The 20,255-nt window shown below is 45.6% G+C and overlaps 5 protein-coding genes across 11 annotated transcripts; 2 read left to right on the top strand and 3 right to left on the bottom strand.

Annotated features, from left to right (window-relative positions):
• Positions 1 to 2,354: 2,354 nt before the first annotated feature.
• Positions 2,355 to 3,465, top strand: LOC112346286 (pentatricopeptide repeat-containing protein At3g57430, chloroplastic-like). The gene is made up of 3 exons (XM_024674904.1): positions 2,355 to 2,730; positions 2,839 to 3,185; positions 3,310 to 3,465. Exons 1-3 carry the CDS (start codon positions 2,355 to 2,357, stop codon positions 3,463 to 3,465), a joined length of 879 nt encoding a protein of 292 aa, XP_024530672.1.
• Positions 3,441 to 5,725, bottom strand: LOC112346257 (LRR receptor-like serine/threonine-protein kinase GSO1). The gene has a single exon (XM_024674772.1). The coding sequence runs from the start codon at positions 5,609 to 5,611 to the stop codon at positions 3,470 to 3,472; it is 2,142 nt and encodes a 713-aa protein (XP_024530540.1). The 5' UTR covers positions 5,612 to 5,725; the 3' UTR covers positions 3,441 to 3,469.
• A 3,280-nt stretch (positions 5,726 to 9,005) lies between these two features.
• Positions 9,006 to 12,787, top strand: LOC9646720 (DNA mismatch repair protein MSH3). Its single transcript, XM_002969851.2, has 12 exons — positions 9,006 to 10,000; positions 10,060 to 10,221; positions 10,275 to 10,439; positions 10,493 to 10,591; positions 10,656 to 10,853; positions 10,915 to 11,124; positions 11,168 to 11,299; positions 11,354 to 11,614; positions 11,667 to 11,732; positions 11,792 to 11,941; positions 11,994 to 12,473; positions 12,528 to 12,787. The coding sequence occupies exons 1-12, from the start codon at positions 9,008 to 9,010 to the stop codon at positions 12,726 to 12,728; spliced, it is 3,117 nt and encodes a 1,038-aa protein (XP_002969897.2). The 5' UTR covers positions 9,006 to 9,007; the 3' UTR covers positions 12,729 to 12,787.
• Positions 12,788 to 13,038: 251 nt separating this feature from the next.
• Positions 13,039 to 14,466, bottom strand: LOC9646719. 5 transcript variants are annotated; one of them, XM_024674803.1, is made up of 5 exons: positions 14,296 to 14,411; positions 13,757 to 14,234; positions 13,565 to 13,702; positions 13,330 to 13,511; positions 13,039 to 13,275 (listed from the first exon to the last, which is right to left on the bottom strand). In XM_024674803.1, the coding sequence occupies exons 2-4, from the start codon at positions 14,120 to 14,122 to the stop codon at positions 13,473 to 13,475; spliced, it is 543 nt and encodes a 180-aa protein (XP_024530571.1). In that variant the 5' UTR covers positions 14,123 to 14,234; positions 14,296 to 14,411; the 3' UTR covers positions 13,039 to 13,275; positions 13,330 to 13,472. The 5 variants fall into 5 exon arrangements, with proteins under 5 accessions (XP_024530571.1, XP_024530570.1, XP_024530569.1 ...); XM_024674802.1 differs by having other exon boundaries at positions 13,330 to 13,702; positions 13,757 to 13,795; positions 13,859 to 14,234; XM_024674801.1 differs by having other exon boundaries at positions 13,565 to 14,234; positions 14,296 to 14,466.
• Positions 14,467 to 14,807: 341 nt separating this feature from the next.
• LOC112340409 (aladin-like) lies at positions 14,808 to 16,895 on the bottom strand. Of its 3 annotated transcripts, XR_002992352.1 has the most exons (3): positions 15,383 to 16,895; positions 15,105 to 15,158; positions 14,808 to 15,050 (listed from the first exon to the last, which is right to left on the bottom strand). XR_002992352.1 is itself a non-coding variant. In XM_024674795.1 (2 exons), exon 1 carries the CDS (start codon positions 16,842 to 16,844, stop codon positions 15,417 to 15,419), a length of 1,428 nt encoding a protein of 475 aa, XP_024530563.1. In that variant the 5' UTR covers positions 16,845 to 16,895; the 3' UTR covers positions 14,808 to 15,324; positions 15,383 to 15,416. The 3 variants fall into 3 exon arrangements, 2 of the variants coding, with proteins under 2 accessions (XP_024530563.1, XP_024530564.1); XM_024674795.1 differs by having other exon boundaries at positions 14,808 to 15,324; XM_024674796.1 differs by having other exon boundaries at positions 14,808 to 15,158.
• Between the last annotated feature and the right edge of the window lie 3,360 nt (positions 16,896 to 20,255).

Raw genomic sequence — 20,255 nt, 5'->3', positions numbered from 1 at the left:
AGGCTTTTGTTGAAGTCATGAGCAAAGATAAACTTGGCATTGCTTGAGTATTCTAGGTTTGAGCAAATAAACATGCATTAATGATGGAAGGCTAGAATACAAAAGAAAGGGATAAAGTTTGAGTGTTAACTCACCCCCTTAATTAGTTCTACATGGGGCAATTGCCATTCATTCCTATTCTTGAGTCTCAAAGTTTAAATTTCAAGCCTTAGGATGATGTTTCTAAATATAAAGTTGATTTTCTATGCTCCACTTTTCTCCTGCAACTGAGTTGAGTTTCATCTTGAAGCTCTCACTTCTCCATGGCATTAAGCTGTTTTATTGTTGCTATGACTCCAGAGAGCTCATTCTTGAACTTGTTCTTCTGTTGTAGCACACTACAGTTGCTTCACCTTGAGCTGTCGGATCTCATTGCGAAGCTCTGCATTCTCCTTGGGGAGTTCCTTGTTCATGCGCTAAGTTTTTGTGCATACAGATCCCTAGAAAGTTGTACCTCAAATGCTCCTCTTGAGCTGGAGAATATGGTTCTGGATCTTCGTGAGCTTCACATCTAGGGGCTGGTAGACAAAGGTGTTGATTGGACTCTGTCTCGCATGAAAATGCTCATCTGCTTGTTGTGAAAAAACCTCGCAAAATCTGCTGGTATCGGCATCTATGGTGTTGACTGGAGACACTGCATTTTGTCCACAAACTGGAGAAATGCCAAACTTAAGATCCAGTGTGAGCTCAGGCTTGCAGCATCACTCCTGCTTGGGATGCTCTCAACTGTGGTGTTTGCGGTGATGTAGCATGTTGTTGGTGTCGGCATTGAGAGCTGGTTGTGTTGGTGTTGCTGTGTGCAGTGGAGATGCTGGAGACTGCTCCTGCTGGGTCATGTTCACATTACACTCTAGATTGACGACTGTAAGTTTGGAACCTGCAAGGTGGTTACATGTTCAGGATCTTGTTCCTAAGTCTTCTCCTAAATTTCCTCACCTTGAGCTTTGTGATCTTTGTTGTTGGTTGTTCCCTTGACAGCTTTTGTGCTCTTGCGTGTAGATGTTGCCGTGCGTCTGCATCTATCACACGCTTTCCACAATCCATCAACAGGAGAGCTTTCTTAGCCTTTATAAGGAACTCTGACCAATGCTTTTGGTATTGGTTTTCCTCCCTGCCAAATGCCACAGACTTGACTCCTGCCATAGGCCCAACGCTTGCGATAAACTTCTGCTTGTATGACACTCTCTACAACTACTGGAACGCTCAAAGTTGGATTTTTTTTTGGTTTCCGAGTGTGAGAAATTTTTGGAAAAGCTTTACAGGCACAGAGCACCATCGCATTGGTAAACACAGTTTTGACAAGCTTAGGCCTCCTGGCGTTGCATGTTTACTTTCAGGCCCGAGTAGGATGGCACCCAAACGTGATGTCCTTGATGCTGGGCTACGTGTCCAATGGCGAGAGCGATGTGGCTCTGGATCTCTTCGAGAGGATGCAAGCCAGGCGGTCGGGCTGCAAGCCAAACTCCAGGACGCGGCAAAGGCTTGTAGCAGCCTCGCGGCGAAGGAAGACGCTGTTTTGGTCGATGGGAAGCTCGTCAAGGAGGCTAGTCTCGAGACCGGCAGAGGCATCCATTCTCAAGCCAAGCAGATGGGACCGTCTTGCAGCGAAGACGTTTTCCTCTCGAGCTAAGTGCGGCATCATGCTCGATGCTCGATCGGTCTTCGATGAGATGTCACAGTGAGACGTGGTCTCCTGGAACGCGTTGATACTGGGCTACGTAGAGAATGGAGAAAGCGAGGTCGCTCTCGAGTTCTTTGGGAAAATGGACTGCTCGCCAAAGTCTTGGACTTTCGTTGCTGCTGCCAAGGCCTGTGCGAATCTAGAAGTGAAAGAGGAGGCCACCAAAAGATGGTGAAGACGAAGAGCCTGGAAAAGGGGCTCGCTGTTCACGATGGAGCTGTGAAAAGCCACTGCTGTGGAGATATCTTCGTGGGGAGCAGCCAAGTGACATGTACTCAAAGTGTGGGAGCATGGTCGACGCGCGGATGGTTTTCGAGAGCATGCCTCGTCGTGATGTCGTGCTCTGGACGAGCTTGATACAAGGCTTTGTGGACAACGGGGAAAGCGAGCTGGCTCTCGTGTTCTTCGAAGATATGAAGCTATCTGGGTGCTGTCCAAGCTCTCGGACGTGTGTTACTGCGCTTGCCGCCTGTGCGAGCTCGGCAACTCGTGAAGAGAAAGAGCTTGGAAACCGGGGTGGCTATCCACGGTGAAGCTTCAAACAACAGGTGCTGTGGGGACGTGTTCGTGGGGAACACTCTGATCGATATGTACGCGAAGTGTGAGAAGCTAGAGGAAGCTCGCAAGGTCTTCGATGGCATGGCTGGCCGATGTAAGTGGAGACAGCAAGCTGGCCTTGGAGCTGTTCTTCGGCATGGCTCGGGAGGACGATCCGGACGAGAGAACGTTTGTTGCTGCGCTCATGGCCTGCGTCCACCTTTCAGCGTCCGAGCCACCTGTTCCGCGAGAAGATGGAAAGCTAGTGCGAATCCAGAGCCTAGAAAAGGGGATGGAGATTCATTCTCTCGCCGCGAAGTTTGGACGCTGCGAGCACAGATTTGTCGGGAGCAGCTTGGTGGACATGTATGCCAAGTGTGGAGATATGGTGAAAGCTCGAGCAGTTTTCAAACGCATGCCTAGCCGGGACGTTGTCGTTTGGACGAGCTCGATACAGGGATATATAGACAACGGTGAGAGTGAGCTCGGGCTGGAACTCTTGGAGTGGACTGTGCTCCAAACTCTCGGACTCTTGTAGCACTTACGGCCTAGCTGGAAGGAATCCAGGCTGAGCTTTACAGGCGTGGGCTGGAAGACGATCAAGTTGTGGGGAGTAAACTTCTACAGGAAGTGCGGAGTTATGAGTGCGGCCGAGCACTTGTTTGGATCTCTGGCAGTCCGAGATATCGTCGCCTGGAATGCACTGATCACGGGATTCGGCCAACAGGGTGACACGTCGCGCGTGTTCGAAGCCTTTCGCGAGATGCGAGAAGATGGCGTGCGAGCAAACGCAATCACATTTGTCTCGGTCATCACTGCTTGCAGCCACGGCGGCATAGTTGAACGAGGCAGGGAGTTTTTCCAGGCAATGGACCCGGACTCTGGCATTGTTTGCGGGATTCATCACTACAGCAGCTTGGTGGATCTCGTAACCGACTGGAAGAGGCCTTGAAAGTCCTCGAGAGCATGCCTTTGAGAGCGGATGCTGTGGTTTGGAGGAGGGCCTGCCGTAAGTGGAAGTGGGGAGGATTGCGTTCGAGGCACTGACGAAGATCGACGAGAATGACTCGGCTGCGTACGTTCTGATGGCGAGCATCTACCGGAGCGCGGGGCTGTGGGAGGATCATGATAAGCTCAAAACTATACAGGAGGCGGCCTTGAAAGCAGATAAGAAGAGTTCACTTCATCAAGCGGTCACACGATGGTGATGGATTACGAACTGGAAGGTAGAAAGGACGGCAGCAACATGGTGGACGAGCTAGAGATTTGATTGCCAGCATGGGAATGAGCTCTGTGGTTTGCCGCAAAGTAGGTCCAGAAGAACGCGTTGAAGAAGGCTGCCACGAAGATCGCAACGCTGACAAGTGTTATCACCTCTCTTTGGTCCTGTTCGCTACCACCTTGTCCCTCTGTTCTAAGCTTATGTGGCGGCATAGCAGTGCTCGAACAGGTGTTGGTCAGTGGCAAGCCACAGAGCTGATTCCCAGCGAAGAGAGCCGCGTCCATGGACGAGAGTTGCGGGCTGTCAGGTATCCGTCCCACCAGGCTGTTGTTGGAGACGTCGAAGATGGTGAGAAACGAGAGGTCCGCCACGGACGATGGTATGGAGCCATTGAGACGATTCCCCGCGAGCCACACCTTGGAGAGATTCCTTGCCTTCCCCAGGGACTCGGGAATGGGACCTGTTAGCTGGTTGTGTCTCAGGTCCAGCACCTGGAGCTTGTAGAGGTCGCCAATGGCGGCTGGAATGCTTCCAGTCAGCTGGTTGAAGGAGAAGTCTATGAAGGTCGGGAAGGCGAAGCCGTTGTAGACGAGTCCTCCGGTTTGAATCATCATATGCCGTTTGCTCTTGTTGTAAAGCTGGACGTTGGCAAACAGTCGGCCAATGCTTTCCGGCATCTCCCCAGAGAACCTGTTAACCGAGAAGTCCATGGCTCGTAAGTTCGTGAGCCTGGGAAGCCAGTCCGGTATGGAGCCACTGAATCTGTTGTTTTCGAGGATGAGGAACTGCAGAGCCGACATGTTTTGCAACATGGCCGGGATTGAACCGACAAGATCGTTGCTGGAAAGCTCCAGAATGAGCAGGCGGCTCAAATCCCCGAAGCTCTCAGGGAGATTTCCAGAGAACTTGTTCTTTCCCAGCCAGAGAACGACGAGCACGGTGCAGTTGGAGAGTCCGGAAGGGAGCTCCCCGCCGATGTCGTTGCTGCTGAGAACTAGCTGCTGGAGATGTGAGAGCTTCGAGAGCTCGCCTGGGATTGTTCCAGTCAAGTAATTGCTGTCGAGGCGTATCCCTCTGATGTTCGAACAGTTTCCAAGCTCCGGAGGTATGGCACCACTAAAACGATTCCCCGTGAGAACCAGCAGCTGGAGATGCGAGAGCTTCGAGAGCTCGCCTGGGATGGTGCCACTAAAACGATTCCCCGTGAGAACCAGGATCTTCAAGTTCCTCAAGCCTCCCAGCGTAGCCGGGATCGTTCCGCTAAACCAGTTTAGCCCGAGGTTCAAAACCTCGATGCTTGCAAAGTCGCCATCTTCCAGCTCCAGTGGCCCGGAGAGAGAGTTGTATGCAGCGCGTAAATCCGAGAGCTTGCGTAGCCTTCTCAAGCTCGGTGGCAAACCACCCTGGAGCGAATTGTTGGAGATACCCATGTACCTGAGCTCCAAGTTCTTGCTCCAAATATCGGGTAGATCTCCTGTAAACCTGTTATACGATATGTCCAGGCGCGTCAAGTTCGTCATCTCCCCGAAAGTTTCTGGAATGGAGCCGCTGAGTCCGTTGTCCGAGAGTTCCAGTGCCTCCAGTCCCAGGTTACCACCAATGGAAAAGCTCCCAGTTAAGTTGTTGATGGACAGGTTGAGCGATCGCAGCGTCAAGCTAAACTTTGGGAGTCCGGCCACTGTTAAGAAGTTCCCACTGAGGTCCAGGCTTTCCAAACTCTCGAGGCTGGAGAGATTTCCAGGGAACTCTTGCAGGGAATTGGAGCTCAAGTTGAGGAGGTTGAGCTGCGTATTTTTGCAAGGGACTTCCAGCGAGGAGAGGCCGTTTTGCGAGAGGTCCAGGCGAGCCAGCGATGGAAGCTCGGCCCAGGTGGCAGGAAAAACTCCCGAGAGATTAAACCTGGACAGAGCGAGGCCCTCCACTTGGTTGTCCGAGCTCCACTCCACTCCCCGCCATGCTCTTGGATTGGCAGTCTCGTTCCACACTTTGATGCCAAGCCTGTCACGGAGAGAGAGAAGAACCTGTGTGTCGTTCACGATTGCGGATGGATTTGTGGGGCACTGTGACCGGGATCTTGTGAGAAAGACGAGTAGAAACAAAGGCAGCAGCAAATCCGCGAGAGACATGGCCATGGATCAGAACATCAAAGAGTGAACGCTATCATGAAAGATGAGGTTCTTCTTTTTGCAGAGTTTACACGCACATTTGATAACCAATTCTTGGCACACTTGACTTCGAGTCAATTGAGGTAGTCAATAAAGTGGGGGACTTGAGATTTGCCATTGGTATACTGGGCTATCAACTATATTATATAACATAGATTTTTGTACAATTTTTTTTTGTGGTGATTTTTTGTGGACTTCGACAGGTCAAGACGTAGACTTGACTTCTGCCAGTCCGTAAAAGCATTATAATGATATGTTTTTCCAACAAATTTTTTGTGTTTGTTGGAAATCTTAAGTTGTAATCAACTCAACTTAAATGTTAGTAGCAAATTGGCTTTATTACAAATTTTAAGTTGTAATTTGTGATAGCTTTATAGTTACTCAAATTTAAGTTGGAAATTATAGTTGTCCTTTACAACTAAAATATAAATCATAATTTGTAGTAACATATTCTTTAAAGCTAGATAAGCTCATATATGTTGCTAATTAGAGTTGCAATTTACAACTTTTAAACTGTGACTAAAATGTAAGTTTTCCAAAAGTTTTAGTCATAAATTTCAGCAATATTTACATCAACTAAATTACTAATAGTACCCACTTTTAGCACATAATTTCCTAATAAAACAACTTTGTTTTCTTCCTCAGATCTGTATTAAGTTTTTTGTTTAGGATTTAGGAATGAGAGTTGCATGTTAGTGTTTAAGGTGTAGAAGTAATTATATTTACCTTATACAAATTATCATAAATCATATTCGTCTTTATGGTAAACATCCTTTAGCACCACATGATGCATGGTTTTCAATGGAAGATATTCAAGGGATTAGATTATGCAGATCTACTACTTTAGTATAACAATTTTTTGAAATTGATAAAAGCCCTATAGTTCCAGATGATTGTTATATTAATTTGAGTGGTGGTAATGGTAGTGGCAATGATGATTTTGAGAATGATAATATATTTAATTATTTTTAAAATTGCTTACATGGAAATGAAGACAATTTATTACCTATTTATAAAGGGGCAAGTGCTTCTATTTTGTTGGCTTGTTTAAGGATTCTACATCTGAAAGTTATTATCGGAATATCAAGCCAAGCAATAGATCATTTTGTAAGGTAATTAATTTTTATTTATTATTTAGTATTGAATTTTTAATTATTTGGATAAAGGCTCTTTAAAAAAATGTTGCCTACAAATAAAAGTTTTCAAATAATTATAAGGAAGTGGTAAATATCGCTTAACATAATGGACTTACCTATAAAAAGATTGATTCATGCATCAATGATTTCATGTTATTTCATAAGGAGAATAAGGACCTTCAATTTTGTCAAATTTCTATTCCTAGCAAGCACAAAGATTTTAGCAATTATATACCTGAGACAATAATGCACTATTTCTCTATTATACCTTGATTTCAATAATAATTTCAATGTAGAGAAATAGCACAATATATAACTTATCATTTTATCATCAATCCACTAATGGAATAATGAGAATGCCTGCAAATGGTTCAACTTAAAAAAAATTGAAGATGATTACCCAAATTTTGCAGTAAATCCAAGAAATATACATCTTACTATGGTTGCAAATGATCTTTCTCTAACAAAATTAATAGCAAAAATATAGGAAATTGTTGCAGTTAATAATAATATACCACCAACTCTAGCAATTAAGCCTTCATTTATATTTCTTATTATGATTATACCAGGTATTAGTTTATAAACTAAAATGAAATATTTACATTTATAATTTTTCTAGGTCCAAAAATTTAATATTTATTAGTTATTATTTTAGGAAGAGTTGAAACAATTAAGGGATGGAGTGCCATTAAAAAATAATTCTAAGCTAAAGGGTCAATAGTTTTTAAAGCTTAGAGAAGCAATATGATAGTTTATTCATTTATAATTTTGTTCAAGACTTCAAAATAATGGGAAAATACTTTTACCTAGACTGTGGACTTGGATTCTTGGAGTATAGTCATGAAATTTATAAAAATGCATATATAATGGTCATTGGTGTTTCTTACCTATGGATCATTTATTGGCTTACATGGAAATGAAGGCAATTTATTACTTATTTATAAAGGGGCAAGTGTTTCTATTTTGTTGGCTTGTTTAAGGATTCTAGATGTGCAAGTTATTACTGGAATATTAAGAAAAGAAACAGATCATTTTGAAAGGTAATTAATTTTTATTAATTTATTATTTAAATTTATTAATAATTTTATTTTATCTCTATTATACCTTGACTTCAATAATAATTTCAATGTAGAGAAATAACACAATATTTAGCTTATCATTTTATCATCAATCCATTAATGGAATAATGAGAATGTCTGCAGATGGTTCATCTTAAAAAAATTTGTAGTAAATCCAAGAGATATACATCTTGCTATGGCTACAAATGATCTTTCTCCAATAAAATTAATGGCAAAAATATATTCATGTTAGGCAATTGTTGCAGTTAATAATAATATACCACCAACTTTAGCAATTAAGCCTTCATTTATATTTCTTATTATGATTAAACCAGGTATTAGTTTAAAATAAAATGAAATATTTCTATTTATAATTTTTCTAGGCCTAAAACTTCCTAGTACCTAATATTTATTGGTCATTATTTTTGGAAGAGTTGAAACAATTATAGGATGAAGTGCCATGGAAAGATAATTCTAAGCCAAAAGGTCAACAGGTTTTAAAGTTTAGAGAAGCAATGTGATAGTTTATTCATGATTTTCCTGGATTATGATTTTGTTCAGGACTTCAAATTAATGGGAAAATACTTTTACCTAGACTGTGGATCTAGATTCTTGGAATATAGTCACAAAGTTTATAAAAATGCATATATATTAGTCATTGGTGTTTTTTACCTATGGATCATCTATTTAGGTCTACTAATAGAATGTAAGATTTTAGTTATTATTTCTAAAACATAAATTAAATTCTAATTTTAATTAGTTTATTTAATGGCCATAATTATATTTGACCAATACTAGGATAGATGACTCCAAAACAATAGGCAACATATTATTATTTGGTTAGACAAGAAGATCAAATATCATTATCTAATGATAAAAAATGATTATATTCACATTTTATCAACTTCCATTTTTTATAAGTTGCCAGTAGCATTTTTAAAGGATTATATGCATATATTTAAGAATGTTTTTGAAACTATATATAAAACTATTACTAGTAAAAATGATGAATTAAGTACTAAAAAAGATTTAATTGTGTGCAGAATAAAGGAAAATATGTGGCTGTGACGTAATGGAAAAATTGATCATGGAATTTGGACATTAACAATTTATCAAAATAAATTATTTATTGATAATATAGAAGAATCTTAGGGTTTATAAGTTTTTGAATGGGAAAGAGAAAGAAGGACGAGGGCGCTGCCGCCGCCAAGGGCCAGGCGATCATCCCCAGCTTCTTCAAGCGAGGTGAGACCGATGCATCGCGGGCTCCCACACTTGTGTGGCCATCGCCGTATCATCTCAGGCGATCAGCCGAGAATGCGGCCAGCGCGAGTAAGAAACGGTGCTTGAATTTAGATGTAGACGCCGGGTCGGGCGATGGGAAGGCCGATTGCGGAGTATCGGGGGAAGCGATTAAAGACAGGCGTAGAAAGTTTGTAGATGTTCTTCTTGGAGAGGGGGACAGGGATGGCGGTGGTGGAAATCCCTCCTTTTATGGAAAGCCGCCGTCAAGGAAGGAGAAGCTTACTCCTCTGGAGCAGCAGATTGTGGAGCTCAAGAAGAAATTCCCAGACGTCCTTCTCATGGTCGAGGTGGGATACAAGTTTCGATTTTTCGGAGAGGATGCGGAGAAAGCAGCCAATGTTTTGGGAATCGTTGCTTACTACAGCCACAACTTTCTCACTGCCAGCGTTCCAACGTTCCGGCTGCACGTACATGTGAGAAGGCTTGTGGAAGCTGGCTACAAAGTTGGCGTTGTCAAGCAGACCGAGACAGCGGCTATCAAAGCTCACGGGACGAACAAGGCTGGCCCGTTCTCGAGAGATCTCTCGGCGCTATATACCAAGGCCACGCTCGAGGCCGGGGAGTTTCTTGGGGGAGAAGAGAGCGGGGAAAGGGATGGACCTATTCGTCTTAGCAGCTATATCATGTGTGTTGTGGAGGAGGCAATCACCGAGCACAAGGCCAACGCTGGAAAGGATGAAGTGAGGGGAAGTTTTGATGCTAGATTTGGGGTGGTGGCCGTGGAAACCTCGACCGGAGACGTGATGTACGGTCACTTTATGGACACTGTCACCAGGACGGAACTGGAATCACGGTTGCTTGCGTGTGCTCCCGCAGAACTTCTTTTATCTGCGTCCTTGTCCGCTTCTACAAAGAAGGTAAGCTGTTTTCTTTTCTCTGATCGGGTTGTATATGAATGATGGTGATTTTTCTATAGTTGTTGATGGACTATGCAGTCGCAGCGGATGTTCGAGTCGAGAAGACGCCTGAGAACTCGTTTGAAAATGGCGGTACTGTTGCTGCTCTTGCGGACTTCTATGGGAGCTTGGCGTCTTCTAAGAAAGGCTGTCTGGACGAGAAGGTTGATGCAGGGTTAGAGGTAATTTTCTAGTTGTCTTGATTACACTATCGGATGAGAATTGAAGTTTGCAGGCGTTGATGACGATGCCAGAAATCGTGGTTGCTGCGTTTGCGCATATATTTGCTTACCTGAAGCAGTTTAATCTGGAAAATGTATTGCGCTTAGGAGCTCTTTTCCGACCATTTGCCGGGCAGCAAGAGATGACGCTCTCGCCCAATACCATCCGCCAGCTTGAGGTAATCACTGAATGCGACGTTTACTTACGCAGTAACAAGTTTTTTCTTTCTAGATTCTACATAACCAAACTGATGGTACTGAAAACGGATCTTTATTCTGGCTTATGAACCACACAAAAACTGCTTTTGGCGCGAGGCTGCTTAAGTATTGGGTAAGGAGTTTGGTCTCAGTCACAATCTTGGATTTTTCGTTTTTTCATTCATGTCTATTTTCAGGTGACCCATCCGTTAAGAGACCGCATGCTTATTTCTCAACGTTTAGACGCCGTTGCGGAAATTGCCGAATCCATTGGAGATAAAGGCAGAGGTACAACAGTTGCAACTTTAGCTTCAACGTTGTTGCTGCTGGGAAAATTGCCTGATCTTGAGCGTGGTATCACAAGAATTTATCACAAAACAGCAACAACGTATGAGGTACCTTTGCTTTTCTGTAATCCTGTTTGTTATTCTTTTCTGACCGTAATGTTTGCTGCAGTTCATTAACGTGATTAATGCGATTATGAAAGCAGCGTCCCAGTTTCAACGGGTTCGCGACGCCAGGTCTGCGCTCCTCAGCAGGCTAATCTCCGCAGTGACTTCAACTTCAGTGATAGATCACGCAAACAAGCTTGTGACAAGTTTGAATGCAGAGGCAGCAGCTGCCGGGGATAAGATTAACTTGTTTGTTGCCGGCCAGTTTCCCGAGGTTTTGTTATCGTTTCCCAGACTTCGTTTAAGTCGTGTTTCAGGTAGACGAGTGCAAAGAGAACATAAAAAGTATTGAGGAGGATCTCGAAAGTTTTCTTCCCAGTTATCGGAAACTGTTGAAGTGTTCAAATCTGGAATACTTGAGCGTCTCGGGAACGTCGTTTTTGGTCGAGGTACTTTCTTTTTCTCAATTCAGTTATTTGATTGCTAAAAGCTTGTAGTTTCAGGTTCCATGTGTGCAGCGTGTACCTGCAGATTGGGTTAAAATAAACAGTACGAAAAAGGCAAACCGCTATCATCCTCCGGAGGTCTTGGAAGCATCGGAAAGAATGGCACTTGCAAAGGAGCAATTAAATATATCTTGCGCCAAAGCATGGGACATGTTCCTGACTGACTTTACCTCCTATCACATGGAGTTCCGGGCTGCAGTACAGGCACTAGCAGCTCTCGACTGTCTTTATTCCCTTGCTGTTGTCTCGTGCAATCAGGTCTGTCTCCTTGTGTTTTTCAACGCTTATCTGAATGAAAAATGTGCTTCAGGGGTATGTTCGACCGGAGTTCGTGGATGAAGCGTGCCTTTTGAAGATAGAAGGTGGTCGACATCCGGTTTGTTTCTTTTGCTCTTGTCGTTTAATATTTTTACTGAAATTTCTTTCCATGAGCAGGTCCTAGATTCGACTCTGCAAGATGCATTTGTACCAAATGACACAGTTCTTTCCGGTGAGGGTGAACGATCGCAAATAATCACTGGTCCAAACATGGGTGGTAAAAGTTGCTACATCCGTCAAGTTGCTCTAATCACAATCATGTCCCAGGTTCGCAGCTATCTTTATTTCTTTTCACTCCGTATGTTTTGTTATCGTGCAGATAGGATCGTATGTTCCAGCCGCGACAGCCAAACTGCATGTATTCGATGCCGTGTTTACGAGAATGGGGGCGATGGACAGAATCCAGAGGGGCTCCAGTACGTTTTTCGAGGAGCTGAGCGAAGCTTCAACTATTCTCCACAAGGCAACTTCTCGCTCCCTGGTAGTCATCGACGAGCTGGGAAGAGGAACCAGCACGCACGACGGCGTCGCCATCGCGTATGCGACGCTCCATCACCTTCTCCAAGAGGTCCAATGCTTCACGCTCTTCGTTACTCACTACTTGAACGTCACGGAGGTGGTGAAGCTCTTTCCCGGCCGGGTTCAAGCATACCATATGTCATATCTTGCGGAGAGCCCGGAAGGAGACCTTGACAAAAGCTCCGTGCAAGAAGCGGCACAAAAGGTGACGTTCCTCTACAAGCTCCAGCCCGGCGCAGCGAGCAGAAGCTTTGGCATAAACGTTGCTCGATTGGCAAAGGTATGCTCGTTTTCTCTTGTTCATTCTAGATTGCTCCTCTTTCTTGCAATCCAGGTTCCAGAATCATGCGTGGCTCGTGCCGCGGAAAAGGCTGCCGCATTTGAAGATGAGATGAGCTCTCGGCATTCGTCAAATTCACGGGAAAAGCAAAATCTACTCGAGGAAGTTTATTCATTGCTACAACACCGGGATCTTGCGGACAATGACTTAAAAAACGCCCAGCTCAAAGTCCAGAAGCTCCTCGAGTTCTCGTAAAGTTTGTCCATTTTAAATAGAATCTTCGTTTGAATCAAGAATATCCCCTGGGAATCGTACGGTTAGAAGATCATTAAATGCGAGATGCCGCGGACGTGGCATATCCGCAGACTCAAACGCGTGATGCCGCGACGCATCCGCACCGAGCACGTGGCGAGCATCCGGCGGGGAATCGTTTGCCTTGCACAAGAAAAAGATCCCCTGCCTCTGTCACGGGCATATTCCACCAAGATCCCGTCGCATGGCATCTCCACCGCTATAGCACTTGTCTTCCTTGAGTATATCCATTTCTTGGGAGGGTCTGGGCCTGGAAGCAAGGAGCTCGGCCTTCTTTAAGATTCCCTGTCCCTGGAAGGAAGTCTCCTTGTTTCCTGGGAAAAGAAATTATTACAATGCTCTGAGGATGTAGATCTTTGAGCGGTAGCTTGTTTGCGAGTGAGTAGCTTCCTCGGCTCACATCGTTGATTCGCCGCAAGAGCTTTTCAAGGAATCCACATCCATAGCTTGTTTGCGAGTGAGTGGCTTCCTCCGTTCACATCCTTGTTTCCTGGAATCCAAGTGGTGAGATTCGCAGCACGAGTTTTTCAAGGAATCCACATACCATGGCTCCAAAGCGACCGCCGCCGCCGCCGCCGCCGCTTGCCGCCAGCGCCGCCAGCGATGAGGAGGAAGACGGCGCCGCCAAGAAGAAGCTCAGGACGAGGGGAGTTCTAGTTCTTCCGCTGCCGGCGGCGGCTCCCACACTCACGGCCACACCACCACCGTCTTCTTCTTCTTCCACTTCTGCCGATGTCATTGGGTACGCAGTAGCTAAAAATCTGAAGTTCCGGACTTACATTGCCGCCTCCTACTGGCTCGAGCAAGGCTGCCCCCGGATGGACTTCCTCACCACTCTCGGCCTCCACAGCCTCGCGGATGTCAAGTGGAACGTCACCTGCGTCTCGCTCGTCCGGGAGTTCGTGGCCAACTACAACCTGAAAACAAACCAGACGGTGGTCAAGGGGAAACGAGTGTGTTTCACTGCAAACCTCATCTCCCAGCGCTTCAAGCTCTCCTACGAGGGCGTCCTGAGCTTCAAGCGATCGTTTGAGAACAGCGACCAGGTGATGCTCTTCAAGGAAGGCGCTTACCAAAAGGACTTGGGATACAGGCACGACAAGCTGGTGGACCCTTCGCTGGCACCAATCTTCTCGTTGATCGCGGAGGTGATACAGCTGAGAGTGAGCTCCGGCTACACGTCCCGGAACTTGGTCGAGATCATCGCCCAAGGCTTGCAAGGATTCAAGGTGAACTGGTCCGAGTATATGTTCCAGAACATCCTCAAGGAGCTGCGGAGGATGAAGCAGAAGGCGAACAACACTGTTGTCTTCGGTGCTGGCCCTCTCATCACCCATATCTTCGATGCCTTGCAAGACCAAGAGGTGAATCCGGCGGAGCCTCTGGTCGTCAAGAGCCCCGTTCCGACCATAGCTCCGGTTCCACGGAGTTATGTCCTGGAGGTTGCTACTGCCATTCCATCAGCGATCCAGACGTCAGCGGAAAGACCAGTGGCGATTCCAATCAGTACCTGCGAGAAGGTGGACGTGAAATGTGCTCTCGACGCAATCGACTTGAATCCCTCGTCCGTCGTCACCAACGTCAGCTCTCCGAAGTTGGCCAGACCAGCCACTGCTCCGCTGTTCGCACCGACAGTAAAGAGCGCGTTTAGTGCACCAGTACCGCCGCCGCCAGCGCCGCCACCTCAGCTATGTCCGCCACCAACGCCACCGCCTCCTTCTGAAAACTCCATCGGCTCTCCATTCACCAAGATGTTCTACGGGATAAATCCCAAAGCAAAGATCTCCTCTCTGCTCTCTGAAGCAACAAAAGCGTTGGGTGAGCTCTATACCGAGGAGGAAGTGCAAAAGAGAGTGAACCAGATGCTAAACGCGACGACTGGCCAGCTTAACTTTGAAAGGATGATAAGAGAACGCACCGAGGAAGATCTCAAGGAAGCCAGAAAGCTCAGGGACCAGTACAAGACGGAGGTGACAATCGCACACATAAAGATCACGCAGATGGAGAAATCCGAGAGCCAGATGAAAGAAGCACTAGAAAAGATTGAAAGAGTAAAAAAAGACTTAGAGGACGACATCGAGAGCTACGGTTCCATGGTGATGGAGCACCAGGAAGGCCTGACCAAGCTTCAACAAGAATGCGAGGCAGTAACGTCCAAGCTACACGCGGTAGAGGACAACTTCCAGGACATAAAGAAGCAAGTCGAGGATGCCAGGCTAAAGTTGACAGAGAAGAACGAGTTACTGCGAAGGGCTCGAGCCGAGGCTGCAGAAGCAAACAAACAGAATCAGCAATCTCAACGGGAACAAATGGCCTTACAGCAGCAGCTGGAAGATCTTCAGGGAGCCGTGACCCTGCTGCGAACGGAGATAGCTGCAAAAGAAGTCCCTTACGACGAAGCTATCTGGGAGAAAATCAAGGAAACGGCCAGAAAACATACTCATGAGGAGTATGCAAAGCTGGTAGACACGATTGCTAATCTGCAGGAACAGTTAGACAAGCACCAGGCACGGCAAACCGGAGACGAGAATGACGAGGACTGAAAAATGCTCATTTCAAAAATGTTTCGAATGCAAACAGTAAAAACGAATGCTCACCTCCCTTCATATCTTCGCTCGATGATATACGACTCTACATGCCCGTCCTGAAGAGCATAGGATAGACGCAGATGAAGCCCGTGCTCCAGCAAACGCCCAGTAAAGCTCCCTGCCGGAGCTTATCATGAAACGCGAAAGCCAGAGGCTTCGCACCAGCGCCTGGACCTCTCACAAATCCCAGCAACGAGGCTGATATGATCGGTGTTCTCCTCGTGTCGTAGATGGCGATCAAACCAGAGTATACAGCATCACCACCTGTATACGACACCGCCAACCTTTCCCCTGTTCCATCCCAAGCCATCCTCTCAATGCTTCCTCCGGGTCCACAAATCGCTTCTATCTCCGAGAGTCCCAAAGGCAGCAAATGCACCTCCAGCGACGGAGGCTTCCCAGCAAAGTGTAAAGTCCCGAGCGTGCTGCTCTGATCAAAAGCACCCATGATCATCCGGCCATCGGGACTCCACGCCGCGCCCACGAGAGCTCCACCAGCCGAGGCCCACGGCTCGGACGTCCAAGTCATGGTCTCCCAGAGATGAAACGACGCGTCAACTTTGGCCGTGAGCAAGTAGTCCCCCAGCGGCGACCACTTCATGAACTGGACGCCGGCCATTCCTCGTCGCAGAGGCGTGCTCTCCCCGAGAGAGACGTCCCACACTGCGAAAGTCGGCGTCTCGCTCGATCCACACGCCAAGAGCCTTCCACAGGGGCTCCACGAGAGAGCCGAGACGGGCATATCGATCCCCCAGCGCAGAAAATCCACCAGGCTCCATTTCGTAGCCGCTGAGACGAGAGGCACCACAGCCCCGGTCCTCAAAGGTGGCGTGGCACCGGATGCCGTCCACAGGCAAACTCCACCGCGGCATCCAACGGCCAGAATCGAGCCCGAGTTTGGTCTCCACTCGATCGCTTCCACGCCGCGCTGCTGGGTTTCATGGCCAAGAAGAAAGGGATTCTTGGCGTCGGCGTCGTCGTAATCCACCACTAGGACGTGCGCTGGATTGGCGACGAATGCGAGGAGGAGCTTGTGCTTGTGCCAGGCCATGGACTGGAGAAATTTCGGCCTGGCGCTGCTGGAATCGCGCTTCTCGCCCCTGTAGAAGAGAGATCCGAGGCGCTGGAGCGCCGACAGAGGCTCGCCAAGGGCCTCGTCTAGGGTTTCTTCCACCGCTGCTGCAGTCGCCCTAACCAGATCCTCTTCCTCCCCCTCGAGAGATCCTCCTGGCGCCGAAATATCCATCTGCGCAGCAATCCCATTGCTGCCATTGTCGTCGGCGATCGGGATCGTTCCAACCTTGAACAGCAGCTTGGGGAAGACTCTGTTGAGGACCTTGTTGTACTGCTCATGCGCCTTGGATGAAACATCGCCGCCCTGCTGCTGCGGCTGCTGCTGCTGGGCGCGAGTGAGGAAATCGCGATTGATCTCGCAGACGGTCTCCTCAGCAATGGACGGGACGCTCGGCATTGTTCGTCGAGAGCCCAACACATGAACGTTAGAACCCTAGCATCGGTGTAGCGGCCAATAACGAGCCCGTATAACAAAGTGAGGCAAAACACGTGGAGGGATGACTCAGCAAGGAGATCTGACGTGGCAGGGAGAGGATCGGGCGGCAGATCAGCAGCGGACTTCTTGGGATGCAGCAGGGCAGCGATAAAGGACATGGTGGGAGCTAGGGTTGGAAGGAGGATTGGCTTGGGAATGGTGTGACAAGCAAGGGTGATCAAGATCTGAGCACAGTAAGGGCTTTGACCTAGTGTGGACTCTAGTAAGCCTCGTACGCCCATATGGTGGAGGTGAGGGGCACCTCATCAAATATGGGCTGGGTCTATATGAATTTTCCTTTTTCAATTCCATTTCTGGCATGACTAAAATTTTGAGCATGAGGGCTTGCGCAGTAACATGCTTGTGTGGAGGACACGCATGGCCAAAAGGACTTTCCTGGCTAGGACAGCCAGTGTGACCAAGAGGTTTGGTCACAAGGCATGGCATCCAAAAGTTGGAGCCACCATACATCCAACCAGGGCTGAGAAATGAGCTGAGCCGAGGAGGCCAGTGGTGGGGGGATCAAGTGATGAGGAATGAGCTGAGCCGAGGCGGCCAGTGGTGGGGGGATCTTGGTGATCTACCCTTGGTGCTAGTGACGTGCTTGGGCCATGGCGCCTTTCTCGTCTGGCATGAACTGAAAGCATGGCATCTCCGCTGACACGAGGATTGGCATCTGGCCACGAAGGGGACTCGAATGCTCCACTCCGCTCAGGGAAAGGGAGGATGCGTCTGACCGGCTGTCTAAGGAACCAAGAGTGGAGGCAACCACTAAGAGGCTGCTGGAGAATGCTGACGTTGCACTCTTGAAGGACCCCCAGGTCACATGGCGATTAGTAGTAGCGGGAAATGCTACAACGAGAAAGGAGCTTTTCTGCCCAGAAGTTTCGTCATTGGCTCACGTCAAGTATCCTATATACAAAATGGGAGAAGACTTTGAGCTCTATCTGGAGATTTTCAAGTGTGCAGCACACAACAACAAAGTGGCAGGGAGAGAGATTATGCATGGCTCTGGAAGGGGAAGCACAACGACTTTTTATGGCCCATCGGAGTGGAGTTGAAGAGGAATCTTGGGAGGAGGCAATTCAACGTGGCCGCTGCCTCTTCCAGCTTGGACAGCCTGCTGAACGTGCCTTCCTCACGATGAGGGATCACAAATTCAAGAGAGGCGAGTCCATGCAACAGTACTGGGCAGCATTGATTCGGGCAGCTAGGATGCTAAACAGTGACGCAGCAACGGCTGAGGGCATGGCAAAGCAGACGTGCTATATCAGAAATGAGGTAGGAGACCACTAAGATTACAAGGGGAAACGCGTGGAAGCATCTCCATTTTATTGGGGGGGAAGAACCACTACATCGGACCTAGTTCGATTCCCTGGAGATAAAAAGACAAGAGCCCAAGTTCGAGTCTCGGTATGAGACCAATGTCTCACGTGATTTAAGTTTTCAGACAAAAAGAACATCTTTAAAATATTCTCGGCATAGTTAAACCTCACATGCTAAGTTGCTAATAGCCTTTGAGCTAGCAACAATAGCTCACACGATAACATTTTTCATTTTTAATCTATCCATAGTTTCATTTTGTGTAAGTAGTTTATTTCTTAAATTTATATTATTTTTATAGAAAACTAGTTAATAGTGTTAATAGTATGGTGTATATATTTTAATTTTAATATTTTTTAATGATTTTTCTTTGATATTTGTTTAAGTAAAGATCTTATGAATGTTAGTAAATATAGAAAGGTTTAGGGTTTAGGTTTTAGGGTTGCATATTTAAAATATATTTATTATTTAAAGAGATAACAGCATTATAAAAAATATAACATTTTATATAAATGATGAGGCATATCAAATTTTAATTTTTCAAGGTCCAGCAAAAAATATAACAAAAAGTGATTATAGATGGAATAGTTGGTCATTTGAAGGTTTCTTTGAGCATATAAAATATAATACTATTAAATTATTTCATTATGAATTAAAATTTTATTAAATTTTTTTAATTTTATTTAAAATTAATTTACTTATTGTATTATGAAAAAATCTTTTGTTTCCTTTTTAAAGGCAACAACCTAGGCAAACAAATAACATTTTAATGTAACTGTGTGCTAATATAAAGTTTAAAAAGTTTATTTATACATATTTTAAAAATGGTTTTCTTGCATAAATAGTAAAATAAATTTTTTAAAAATATAATAAATTTATAATAGTGTAATGTACTTAAACATAGTGTAACTAATAGTTATACTGAAAGAGCAAGAAGAAAAATAAAAATGTAGTATTTTATTAGCATCATCTAACTTCATTTTCTAATTGTCATTTGGTGTTTTCTCTATGGAAGACTGCTAATTATTAGATGATATCGATCATATAATTTATCCTATGTTTGATATATTAAAAAGTAAGAAAGATTTATAAATCAAGCTACTCTAAACCATTAATTAATTCACCATAATTACACATTGGACTTTGAAGTTAAGAGAAATCATAGTTCAATCAAAGACAACAATATTTAAAGCTTATAAAGTAGTGATGATACTTTGTAAACCTAAAAATCAAGAAAAGAATAGAAATCCATCAAAGAGAAAAAGTAGTATGTGGAGTGATAAATAAACAGAATGCAATAGATTCTTAAATGGTTAAGGTTAGGATTACAAATAGTACTTAAAATTAATCATAAGCCAACAAAGAATTTCTAGAAGCCTCCATTTCATAGCACCAGTAGTCAAAAAGCATTCTCTGCATTGTCATAATCATTCACTGGATTGGTGACAAATGCATGCTTGTACCAGGCCACGGATTGCATAAATTTTGGCCTAGCGCTGCTAGAATCGCGTGGTGCTGGAGCACTGACAGAAGCTTGCCAAGCAAGGGCCTTGTCACTAGGACCACTGCTGGTAACCCGATCTAGGATATCCATTTGCACAGCCAGACGGCATCGCTTGAGATTCCTTGAAGTTTGAATAGCAGTTTCGGGTGGCTTTGTTGGCGCGCCTTGGATCTGGAGCACAACATATGAACGTTGGAACCCCCTAGAGGGATTTCCTGGAAGTCTAACCATTTTGGTGGACTTTGTAATTCATAGGTCTCACAAGAACGCACCGTACCCAGCCGATGTTTTCTGCAATCTCCGCTTTCGTTCAAACGGAAGGAACACAGATTGTGCAATAGTACTCAATTGAAAACAAACGATCATATGGACCATACGTATGTGCCGTGTTATTTATAGATAAAACGAATCAATGAAAATCTAGTGCAATTTAAGAGTTTAAACAAAGAAACTTAAAGCACAAATGCAGCAGCGAATCTTTACTCAACGCATGTTTACGAACAAAT

Source organism: Selaginella moellendorffii, unplaced genomic scaffold (genome assembly GCF_000143415.4).
Source record: "Selaginella moellendorffii unplaced genomic scaffold, v1.0 SELMOscaffold_13, whole genome shotgun sequence".
NCBI classification, from domain to species: domain Eukaryota; kingdom Viridiplantae; phylum Streptophyta; class Lycopodiopsida; order Selaginellales; family Selaginellaceae; genus Selaginella; species Selaginella moellendorffii.
Note: the sequence above shows the minus strand (reverse complement) of the source record. Positions and strands in the feature narration are given on the sequence as shown.

What these genes read in the sequence shown, in the direction of transcription:
- LOC9646720 (XM_002969851.2), top strand. Translation starts at nt 9,008, where the DNA reads ATGGGAAAGAGAAAGAAGGACGAGGGCGCTGCCGCCGCCAAGGGCCAG. An exon ending in CGAGGCTGCTTAAGTATTGG is followed by an intron (nt 10,592 to 10,655) that starts GTAAGGAGTTTG and finishes GTCTATTTTCAG; the next exon opens with GTGACCCATCCGTTAAGAGA. An exon ending in TAGAAGGTGGTCGACATCCG is followed by an intron (nt 11,733 to 11,791) that starts GTTTGTTTCTTT and finishes TTCCATGAGCAG; the next exon opens with GTCCTAGATTCGACTCTGCA.
- LOC112340409 (XM_024674795.1), bottom strand. Translation starts at nt 16,844, where the DNA reads ATGCCGAGCGTCCCGTCCATTGCTGAGGAGACCGTCTGCGAGATCAAT.
- LOC112346257 (XM_024674772.1), bottom strand. Translation starts at nt 5,611, where the DNA reads ATGGCCATGTCTCTCGCGGATTTGCTGCTGCCTTTGTTTCTACTCGTC.
- LOC112346286 (XM_024674904.1), top strand. Translation starts at nt 2,355, where the DNA reads ATGGCATGGCTGGCCGATGTAAGTGGAGACAGCAAGCTGGCCTTGGAG. An exon ending in ACAGGGATATATAGACAACG is followed by an intron (nt 2,731 to 2,838) that starts GTGAGAGTGAGC and finishes TGAGCTTTACAG; the next exon opens with GCGTGGGCTGGAAGACGATC. An exon ending in ACAGCAGCTTGGTGGATCTC is followed by an intron (nt 3,186 to 3,309) that starts GTAACCGACTGG and finishes GCACTGACGAAG; the next exon opens with ATCGACGAGAATGACTCGGC.
- LOC9646719 (XM_024674797.1), bottom strand. Translation starts at nt 14,122, where the DNA reads ATGGGTGATGAGAGGGCCAGCACCGAAGACAACAGTGTTGTTCGCCTT.